Raw genomic sequence first — 12,080 nt, 5'->3', positions numbered from 1 at the left:
TATAACAAGCCTTGTTATTCCAGGCGCTTGCTCTGTCGATTCTATTGCTCGAGCGGATATGTTAAATATGAAACGCATGAATGCTATTCATGGTTGCACATTTTGCGAACACAAAACTGAAATTTTTAACAATTTTCCGAGATATACAGTATGTATGACTGTTTCTCCGAATCGCACCGACAAATCAATAAGAGAAAACATGATACGTGCTTTCAACGAAAATACCAGTGTTTGCGGCATTAGGACCGTCTGCATTGATGAATTTATCATTCTTTGATCTGGCTAATGGAATGGTTCCTGATTACATGCATTCAGTTCTGTTAGGAGCTATTAGGCAGCATACGGAATTATTGTTGTCGTCACCAGAAGAAGCTTATTATGCAGGGGCACCAAATCAAAAATTAATTATAAATCGTCGACTGGCATCAATAACACCTCCAAAGTGTATAACACGAACACCGAGGAGCATTGATGAAAGAAAAATGTGGAAAGCGTCGGAATGGCGTTCTTGGTTGATATGGTATGCCATGTTATGCCTACGAGAATTAATACCAACTAAGTATATTGAACATCTGGCTCTGTTGGTTTCAGCAATTTATATTTTATTGCAAAACTCCATTACGTCTGTCCAACTTCAGACTACTCATATACTTTTATTGAAGTACGTAGTTGATTTTCAAAAATATTACGGGAAAAATTCCATGACTTATAATGTCCACCTTCTACTCCATCTTACAAAAAATGTTGAAAATTGGGGACCATTGTGGGCAACTAATTGCTTTTGTTTTGAAAATGGAAATCGTCTGTTGTTATTGATGAAAAAAAGCCCTACCCACATTATGTTGCAGATAGCACGAAGATTTATGTATATAAAATCGCTTATAAACTTCACTGACAACATTCTAGCTAGTGATAATGTTAGACAATTCTGCCAAAAAATTTTTGAAAACAAGGTAAAATTTGCGAGTGCAGTACAAAACTGTGTCTTAATTGGTTTAGGCAAACCATATAAGCTTAGCAAAGAAGAATCAAAATTATTGGGATGTTGTATCATTAGCTGCAAAAAATATGAAAAAATGATATATAACAGAAAACGATATACTTGCGAAACGTATACTCGATGTACAAAGACAAATAATACCGTTGTTGAAATTGCAGCAGGGATAATAGGCGTAATCAATAATATTTGCAGAATTATAAATGATTGTTATGAAGAAAAGGTCATTCTGTTTATAAGAGACCTACGAGTCGATGAAACTCCATATACAGGGTGATTCTGAACAAACGTTTGTCTTTAAAATATCAAATTCTTGAATGAATTCTAAGACGATTTTTCCTCTTGCAAAATTTTGCCCGGAGCTTAGTTTTTAAACTATAAAGGAAAATAGTTAACTACTTACGGAACGAGTACAAGAGGTAGGCAGGGACGACGCGATATAGGCGATTACGTGTGGCGCTCGCCGTGATCAGCTGATTGCTATACGCGATGACTGTAACAATCAGTGTGTGTGTGTGTGTGTGTGTGCGCGTACACATTCTCACACACACACTGATTGTTACAGTCATCGCGTATAGCAATCAGCTGATCGCGGCGAATAAACCAAAAGACTAAACCAAAAGAAAATAATGTAATGATGTAAGATTTACTTCTAATGTTCTTTTTTAAGAATATAATAGTAGCTACTATTAAATATTTTTTAATTTTTTTATTTGTCCATTATTTAAAAAACTGACGAAATGCATATTCGCAAGAATTAAAAAAAAAAGGGATTGTGTTGATTTGGATAGAAAATTGTTGTATATTATAAAAATTTAAAGTAAATTATGTAGATTTTTAGACGTTCATGATATGTAGAAGACTATGAATTTTTGTATTTTTATGTAAAAAGTTGTAATATATTCTATGACAACGTAATAATTCAAATATTTTACAGGAAACTACAAATTTTTATGAGTTGCATGTACAAATTGTTTAAAAAATTTTTTAAATAAATCAGTCTTGTTATTGCATGTACAAAATTGTAGTATTTTATGAGAAATTACAAATTAAAAAAAGATTCAAAGTTTTACAGTTTTACGGTATGTATATTCTAGTAGATTTCCATAATTATTGTAAATAATTTTAGTATTGTATAAGTAAGTACATATTTTAACTTTTTCAAGATTTGATTCCTCTTAAATTTTTAAATTTTGTAGATTTTTGTACTATTTTTTATAAATTTGTACATTTTTATAAAAAACAATATATAATAATTTCTTACTTTGTAAAAATTGTAATTTGTAGTAATATTTTGTCAAAATATTTACAAAAAAATAGATATTTATATAAAAAAATAAAGAAATCTATAATTTTTTACTTTTGGTAGATTTCTTTAGATATTTATTAAAATTTTTTCCGCCAGGGAACATTTAACTTTTTTTTTTAGGCTCATCACATTGAGCATCACTAGTGTCACTACTGCTGTTATCCATTTTTTCAATGATCCTCTGTTGTTTTACACGTATCTGTACGAGTCCGTTGGAGAACGAAGAGGGTTAGGTAGTAGTAGCATTCGTACGAGTATACAACGCATTTAACAATTATTAAAGTTAATAAATTCGAGTAATATTTATTGTGTCTTTAACTATAAGTGAATGTTATGTACTGTTTGTGTTAATCAACAACGTTTGTTAATCAGTATTGTGTTTACTGCAGGAATATACCTGTTTTTCAACCATGTTCGCGTACATAAAATTTTTAGAGGGACCACACCAGGGAAATAAATATCGCGTGTCCACCTCGAAAATAGATCATATATTTGAAAGTTCAGATTTCGATCCGAAGAAAAAATATTTCGCGCAGCATAACGATGGACACAAATACAAATGTCAAATCATCTTTATGTCAAGTTAATGCTATTGAACTGATTTGTAGCTTTTATTCTTTTCATTTTAGTTGATATAAGTAAGTACATAATTATTTGTTTTTAGCTAATAACGATGATCTCGATAAGCAAATACATGCTAAAAAACGTATAAAAATGATTCCAAGTCACCAACTACTTACTGATAATGAAAGTGAAATTGCTTCTTCAACGCAGGAAACGAATGTAAAAGTAAATAAATGATTTTTTTTTTATTTATAGCATTTTCATATTAATTTATTAATACGTTTGTCAATTTCGAACTAATTATAAAAAAATATACATGTTCTTTATTTAAGATTGTACCACGTGAAAAATATGAAGCTATGTTATCAGTAAAACTAGAAAAGTTGGGCCAAGATGATGTTAAACAAACCAAATTGTAATTTGCAATTAACAATTACATTTTTTTTTTCGAAACAATTATGTGTTTTCTTTACACCAATCGATTCCTCTCATTATTTTGTACATAAAAGTATTAAGGTAAGATAATCGAAAAATGAATATTTTACACGATATTTTACGGTTTATGTAAAATTAAAAAATTATTTCAAGCCTCATAACTCAAAAAGTACTTAACGAAAAGGTACTTAATTATAATGTTTTGGAAAGCTCTCGACATAAGCTATAAGAATATGCAATAAAAAATAGGTGGTTCTATTTAAGAAATTAAAGGTGTCCTTGACCTCACCTTAACGATGCCATCCAAGGTCAAACCAATGACACCATCTTATGTTCCCCTCAAAATCATACAATTTTTGTCGAAAACGTTTTTCTCTAAAATGCTTAGTTTTTGAAAGAAAAGGGGTGTACGGGTGGTCTAGGACACCCTGTATATATATATATATATATATATATATATATATATATATATATATATATATATATATATGTAATCTCTTTAATGAGTTCTGTATAGATCCGCAACTACTTTAATTTTAAATTCATTTTTAAAATTCTAAATTTAATCTTAAAGATAGTTTTTTTTTTTAAATAAATTTCTGTATTTTCGATTAATACTTTAACTATTATACACTTTACTTATATTGTAAGGTAACTGAAATAAATATTAACTTACGTCTTAAACCATAAATATTTTTAACAGATTTTTATGCATACTGGTTAAGCACGGTATATAGTAAGATAAAACCAGCGTATGACCATGAACTAGAATACTCTAACTTTAACGATCATGCTACCAAAAAAATTGCCTACTATAAACGACCACCAAAAGTAGCTAAGAGTAACTATGAAAAATATATTTATAAATCTCTGTATAATTTTCAATGTTCTTACACTAATTTATGTTACTTAGAAAACAATCCCAAAAAAAGCGATGTTCATAATCCTGAACAAAATACAGAGGAAAACATCGAAAATACAGAGGACGTCGCAGGTAATCAGGATTTCGAAAGGGATGAAGTTGAGGATGTTTCAATCAACAAAGAAGATCCATTATTCATAAGAAACGAAGATGAAATTCGAAATAATGATGGCGATGAAGAAAATAATTCAATTAAAATACCTAACGCTATGTCAGAAGAAGATGACTACTCCCCAGTCGGTTCAGAGTTAGACTTGCTTGAGGATTAGGTAGCGACGGATAAGTAATATTTTTATATGTTGTGTTCGAACAAATTTATTTGAAAATTCTTATTTAAATTTGTCTTATAATTGACATATTATAATAATAATTTTATAATATTGTACACAAGTATACAAATAACTTTTTACAATATTAAGAGATTACTAGAATACGCAAGAGATTATAAATATAAAACTGGTAAGCACTCACTAAATGTTACTTTAAATAAATTCTTAAAACTTTTCATTAAAATATTTAAAATATAATGAACAAAAAATATAATTTAAAGCTTTAAAAAATAATGTTTAGTTAAAGTATTATAAAAATAAACGTAAAAAGTACTGATGCACTTTAACGTTATCTATGGCTCATAGTTATCATAGCTAAGATATAATAAGTTGTTTGATATGTATGTGTGCGCTAGTCACGTCTTTGTATGTTGGGCAGTAATGCCCACGTAAAGTTAGGTAGCGCGCTGGCCGCACTATTGCGTTAGCTCGGCTCGCACTGCCAGAACGTTATCGTGAGCGCTCAAGGCTGGATGCTTGCTGTTTCTTTATGTTAGCCTTTACTGTGTATACGATGATTTAGGATAGCAAGATAGTTTGACATTAATAAACTAAAATATTGTGTTCTGTACAAATTGTGAATTTATATTTATTGATATTAACCCGTGCACCCCCAAATGCAATAATCTAACAGAAATCGATAGGAGTCGATAAAAATCTAGTGGACTCCAATCGTTGTAAATATAATTTGAATAGCCTTATTATTAAAATCGATTAGAAATTAAAAGTCAATAGAAATGGATTATTGTTGATAAAATTTTATTTGATTCTAATCGACGAAAGTGTAATTTTAATAAACTATTTATTAAAATCAATTAAAAAACATATAGTCCATAAAAATCGATTAAAATTAATTGTTTCATTTTATTGCAATTTACAGCGATAGGGATAGACATTTTTTTTATTGATTTCAATCGATTTCTATAGAACTTTTTTACTAAAATGATAAAAGTCAATTAAAAAAATCTATCACTTTTAATCTACTTTAATGGCATACATTTAATTGCTTTTAATGAACTTTACAAAGATTCGTTAATAAATACTTTTCTATTGTAAAAAGTGGGTGAAAGATTCACACTTAAAAACGATTAAATTTTTTTTATCGATTTCTATCAAACATTTCCAGCAGGGTTAGTCCTATGTCATCACAATCTTCGCAAAGCACATTGTTGGAAGTCTTTAATAGAAGAACAAGTTTTGGAAGTGGAGGTTCAAGAAATAGAGCAATCACAGACGCATTGATTAATATAATATGCAAAGATAATATGCCTACTAGAACTGTCGAAAGAGAAGGTTTTATACATTTTGTCAAGACTCTTTGTCCTCTGTATAAAATTCCTTCAAGATCTACTTTAACAATTCTTATTGAAGAAAAATATAAGATGTGCAGATCACAACTTAAAGATATGTTGGATCAAGTACATTATATATCTTTGACATCAGATATTTGCACAATAATAAACTCAACGAGAAGTTTCTTAGTGATAACAGGTCATTTCCTCAACTTAAAAACTTATAAACTTGAATCTGTTTGTCTGGAAGCAGTACCTCTAACAGAAAGACATACAGCAAATACTATAGCTGAGCACTTTAATCAGATATGTGAGGAACATTCTCTAAGTTCATTTAAAATAGTTGCCATTACTACAGATGGAGCTGCTAACATGCAAAAAGCAGTTGAATTATTTTCAGATCATTCAAAATGGATTTAGTGCTTTACACATATCACTAATTTAGTGGTACAGAATTCTTTAAAAAATACATCTGAGCTCGACAAAATAATTGTACAAATTAAACGGATTGTGACATACTTTAGCAAAGTACAATTGCATCAGATGAACTCAGAGCAGAACAGTTAAAGCGTGGAAAAAGTGAAGGGAACATAACATATCTCACGCAAGACATCTCTACTCGATGGAACTCTACTCTTGAAATGATAGACAAATTTGAGAAACTAACACCTATTCTGGGAACTATTTTAGCTAGCAAAAATCATAAAGATGGTCCACAAATGTTGGCAGGATCTCACATTGAGGTAATATCCGAAATTATTTCCATTTTGGCACTTTTAAAGAAGCGACTACTCAGATATCAGTTGATAAATATGTTACTGCCAGCATGGTTTTGCCATTGTGTCACAATATACGAGACACATTAAATGAATTAAATTCTGTCACCAACGCTGCAATAGAATTAAAAAAAAATTTGTTAAAGGACATTGAAGTAAAATATAAACCTCTTGAAAAAAATAAGCTTTTAGCAATTGCAACTCTACTTGACCTAGATTCAAAAGAGTGTATAGCTTTTCTTCTCTCTCTCAATCAGAAGCTATATCGCAAATATCCAAGGAAGTTAAAAAAATAGCGAAACAAGATTTTTCTTCAATATTAGAGGAAAATCCACCTAAAGAAAGCCAAAAAGTTTTAAATTCTATTTGGACAAAGCATGCAGAAAAATTAAAATATTCAGGCGAAGATAACGAATCATCATCATATACATCACAAATGCCACCTGAATTAAAATTATATTTTAAGTCTGCAGTACTTCCATTATCAGAGGATCCTATTAGATATTGGCATAACTACAAAGCAGTATCTCCTGCATTGGCAGAAGTTGGCCTAAAATATTGTACAATAATGGGATCTTCCGTAGCTTCAGAAAGAGTTGTCTCCGCTATTAATAATGTCGTAACCGATAAAAGAAGTAGATTAACAAATCGTCATATAAAAGAGGCTGTTTTCCTTACTCATTTGATGAGAAATATTTAAATAGTCAGTCTAACATAAACATATACATTTTTTGAAATTATGTTATATATCTTTTTAAGATATGGTATATTTTTAAAATATGGTATATTTTTAAAATATGGTATATTTTTTTTGTTTTATTTTATTTTTGTTTTATTTTATTTTGTTTTATTTTTTTGTTTTGTTTAAGTTAATATATAAAATAAATATAAATTAATATATAAAATGTCACGTAAAAAATATATTACATATTCAGATACAAATGTGCATAAAGAAAATATGCATAATTATTTTTATTTTAATAATTTTGTGATTTTTGTTCTGTGATTTTATGCAATACTTTTTTTTATGTCATCTAATTATAAGTATATTATGTTATAAAGTAAAATATAAACTGTGATATATATGTATAAATATAAAATAAAATTATTAAATAAATTTTATAACAGCTTTGTAGTTTTTGTGAAAAATATCGATTATTCGATATTTTATTCGATATAATGAGTATTCATTCGATATTAACATGAACATTTTCTAAGTTGATAAATATATTCATATTCGATATTTTTTCTCGATATCGACATCTCTAGTCCGATATAAAATCAATTTAATATCTGAAACTCCTGCATTGAGATCAGAAATTAAATTGAACAGTATATTTTTCTTATTTGTTACCCTTTTTGCAAACTTTATATAATTCTCATAACTAAAACTTAAGTACGAGAAAGATAGCGCATCGCCCGTCGCGTAGCGGTAAACGAACGAACTAACACATTCTTGTGTGCTCGCGCGAAACTTTGACGTCCAAGACCGAACATCTTATGGACGTCCAAATATTGGCCGTTAACGGATGTCTGGAATCAGATGTACGATGTGCGTTCATTTCATGTCCATGGACGTGCGGACGTAAAATGGACAAAATGAATGTCTGTAGGATGTCCTGTGCTGTCTGAGAAATTATAACTAACAGTTATACAACTGTTACTTGGTGTTTGCTGGGGTATAATATATAAACGTTTAATATTTGTAAAATATCAGTCAGCTCAATCTGTTGTAACAGATTTTTCCAAGTGCTTGCTACCAATTATTTTCAGCAGAAAGACTGCAGATTGTATGCAAAACCTGTTATATCAGATAATGATAACAGAATGTTAGAAATATTACAAAATCTGTTGACATAATTTGATATCAGAAACCGAACAGGATTGGCACAGAATTATCATAGCAGATTGGCAGTAGAAATGGAGCAGAATCTGCACGATGCAATTTGATGTCAGATTGCCGGTAGAAACCGAGAAGGATTTGCGCACACAATCTCTGATAGCAGATTAACGATAGAAGCGGAACAGGATTTGCATGATTCAAAATATACACACATTTAAGATTTGAGTAACATCCCACTAAACATGAAATATATATGCAATGTTTCAAAATGCTTCATATAGATTTCAAATGAGACGTTTCATGTCTATGTTTATAATATAATTCATAAGTGTCACAACTAAAATGTTTCATAGTCAGTAATATTTCAAATGAAATATCGCAGTTGATATGTATCTGAAATATTCCAAAATTATATTTCATGTATATTTACAAATGATGTAATTCATAAGTGTTACAATTGAAACATTTTATTTTTGCTTATTTCAGAAATATTTCAAATAAGATATTTCAATTGATACGTTTCGGAAATATTCCAAAATTATGTTTCATGTATATTTACAAATGATGTAATTCATAAGTGTTACAATTGAAACATTTTATTTTTGCTTATTTAAGAAATATTTCAAATAAGATATTTCAATTGCTACGTTTCGGAAATATTCCAAAATTATGTTTCATGTATATTTACAAATGATGTAATTCATAAGTGTTACAATTGAAACATTTTATTTTTGCTTATTTCAGAAATATTTCAAATAAGATATTTCAATTGATACGTTTCGGAAATATTCCAAAATTATGTTTCATGTATCTTTACAAATGATATAATTCATGAGTGCTACAATTGAAACATTTTATTATGGCTTATCCCGGGAAAAAAAAGTCCATGTCTATTTATATAAAAAAAAGTAAAATTATATACAGTCTTATATAATTATATATAATATCACATATGATTTTATCAGAGCATACGTTTTTGTATATGCTTAGATATGATGTCCATCTGACCATTTCTGATCATAAAAAATGATATTAGATAACTCACGTCATTTTGTACAATCAGACATAGTCAGATATTGATATCATATCTAAGCATGTATAAAACCAAAGCAAAGGTTAATTTCATGTATGCTTTGATATAAATCATATATGATATTATATATAATCATTTAATATTATATATAATTTTACCTTTTTTTATATAGACAAATATAATTTTTCCTAAAAATTATATCTTGCATTATATATTTAATTAATTAAAAGTCCTCTTTTAAATCCTCTTAATAAATATTCTTAATAAATAAGAATATATTCTTAATGAATAAGAATATATTCTTAATTTGCGACTTCTACGCCGCAACTCGATTTTCGTGTGCGCGACATGTTTCTTCATTTGCCGCTACGCGGCGACACCACTCTTAATTTTTCTCGTATTCAATATTTATCATGAAATGTATATAAAGGACTTGTATTAACGTAAGATCTAAAGTATATTTTTTTCCCTTAGCAGTGATGCGAAAGAGAGGACGCGGCTCACACACAGGTTTTCTGTGTGCACGTTGAGCCGCATCCTCTTTCTGACATCACTGTTTATCAGTTTAATTTCAAACTGAATTTAAAATAATTTATTTAATAATCTGGATTTCTTGTTGGGATTCAGAATATTAAACAGATTATTTGAAATTAGGCGGAAAAAAACTTTTAGACCAATAATTAAATTTATTTGACTTCAACAAAATTTATTAAATCCAAAGAAATATTTTTTTCTGTATATTAAGAATATCTCTTTAGAAGATTTTCCTCTTAACTTAAGAGGATCCTCTTGGCGCCTATTTTAGTGGTATATATTCTAAAGATAAGTGGCATATTCTTAAGTTAAGAATACAATTTTTTCGGTGTACTCTTAGTGGTACTTAATTTTCAGATCTGATAATATTTATTCATATATGATATCATATATGACTATATTTGGCAAAACATAATTAGATATTGACAAAATCCATATATGGCCAATTTTATATGGACTTTTTTTTCCCGGGTTTTTCTGTTAAGTGGAATATAATATGATTTTTATATGTTGTTAAATACGAATAAAATATTTATAAATCAATTTTTACATTTAAGTATCAACTAAAAGAAAATATGAAAATATTAACATTGGACTCTCAATAAATATGATAGAATCTATAATGAATATTTTATTCAACCTATATATTTCACCCAAATGATGGTTTGTTTCACCTTTAATATCGAAAAGTTAGCAGTCTAATATAATATACAAGGTGTCCTATTTTAATTGATCATCCCTAAAAACTTTTTTGTGATTCTAGAAAAAGATGAGACAAAAGTTGTAGGGTTTTAAGTGATGCATAGTATTACATAGTAATACTGGTATGACTTTGAGCAGCATCATCAAGATTACGTGAAGGTCAGACTAAATTTTTTAAATGGAAATCTTCTTTTCTTATTGTATATTCTTATAGCTTACTCAACTTTTTCAAAACACTATAATAAAGTATTTTTTTATCATATATTTTTCGAGTTATGAGACTTAAATAATTTTTTAATTTTATATAAATTATAAAATATCTCATAAAGTATTTTTCGATGTTTTTTACCTTTATTTTTATGTGTAAAATAATAAAAGAAATCAATTAGTATAAAAAAATACATAATTGTTTTTAGGCAAAAATATGTATATAATTGTTAATTGGAAATTACAGATTTTTTCCTAAGCAACTATGTGTTTTTTTTACATCAATTGATTCTCTCATTGTACATAGAAATATTGAGGTAAGATCATCAAGAAACGAATATTTTACGATACTTTATAATTAATTATTCTATAATTTTATAATTTATTATTTTACGATATTTATTTTAATAAAAAATTAATAATACAAGAATGCAATAAAAAATTCAGGATCACATTTAAAAAATTTATTTTGACTTTATTCTGACCTTGGTGACATCATCTAAACTGATAAGATTAGTAAATAATTCTTTTTAAACTCTACAATTTTTATCCGAAACAATTTTTTATAAAATTAATATTTTCGAAATTTTGCAGGGTTCTATACATTTTCCTATATATATATATATATATATACAGGGTGACCCATTTTAACTTAGGCAGCCAAATAACTCGAAAAATAAGCAAGATAGAGAAAAATGTTTTAGACAAAAGTTGTATGGTTTCGAGGGGGCCATAAGATGGTATCATTGGTTTGACCTTGAAGAGTCATTTGAAGGTCACGTGAAGGTCACTTCAATTTTTTTAAATGGAATACCCTATATATTTTTGTACATTCTTGTAGCTTATTTCGAGAGCTTTCCAAAACACTATAATTAAGTACCTTTCCGTTAAGTACTTTTTGAGTTATGATGCTTGAAATAATTTCTTAATTTTACATAAACCGTAAAATATCTTGTAAAATATTCATTTTTCGATTATCTTACCTTAATACTTTTATGTACAAAATAATGAGAGGAATCAATTGGTGTAAAGAAAACACATAGTTGTTTTTAAGAAAAAATATGGAATTGTTAATTGCAAATTACATATTTTTTCTTAAAAACAACTATGTGTTTTCTTTACACCAATTGATTCCTC

At 28.1% G+C, this 12,080-nt stretch overlaps 2 protein-coding genes across 7 annotated transcripts in view; one reads left to right on the top strand and one right to left on the bottom strand.

Annotated features, from left to right (window-relative positions):
* LOC145968716 (uncharacterized) overlaps nt 1-12,080 on the bottom strand; it is a 33,090-nt gene that overhangs the window by 8,974 nt on the left and 12,036 nt on the right. The gene's annotated exons all lie outside the window — the stretch shown is intronic.
* Nucleotides 258-5,177, top strand: LOC145968707 (uncharacterized). Of its 4 annotated transcripts, none has more exons than XM_083094384.1 (6): nt 258-1,416; nt 1,935-2,079; nt 2,427-3,095; nt 3,203-3,386; nt 4,009-4,146; nt 4,219-5,094. In XM_083094384.1, exon 1 carries the CDS (start codon nt 258-260, stop codon nt 1,272-1,274), a length of 1,017 nt encoding a protein of 338 aa, XP_082950510.1. In that variant the 3' UTR covers nt 1,275-1,416; nt 1,935-2,079; nt 2,427-3,095; nt 3,203-3,386; nt 4,009-4,146; nt 4,219-5,094. The 4 variants fall into 4 exon arrangements, with proteins under 4 accessions (XP_082950510.1, XP_082950512.1, XP_082950511.1 ...); XM_083094385.1 differs by lacking the exon at nt 1,935-2,079 and having other exon boundaries at nt 1,274-1,636; nt 2,427-2,539; nt 2,971-3,095; nt 4,219-5,177; XM_083094387.1 differs by lacking the exon at nt 1,935-2,079 and having other exon boundaries at nt 1,274-1,636; nt 2,427-2,539; nt 2,696-3,095; nt 4,219-5,170.

The sequence above is a fragment of the Camponotus vicinus genome, unplaced genomic scaffold, assembly GCF_025532165.1.
Source record: "Camponotus vicinus isolate PSW18456_S1 unplaced genomic scaffold, iyCamVici1.0 SCAF_3, whole genome shotgun sequence".
In the NCBI taxonomy this organism is placed as follows: domain Eukaryota; kingdom Metazoa; phylum Arthropoda; class Insecta; order Hymenoptera; family Formicidae; genus Camponotus; species Camponotus vicinus.
Note: the sequence above shows the minus strand (reverse complement) of the source record. Positions and strands in the feature narration are given on the sequence as shown.

What these genes read in the sequence shown, in the direction of transcription:
- LOC145968707 (XM_083094384.1), top strand. Translation starts at nt 258, where the DNA reads ATGAATTTATCATTCTTTGATCTGGCTAATGGAATGGTTCCTGATTAC.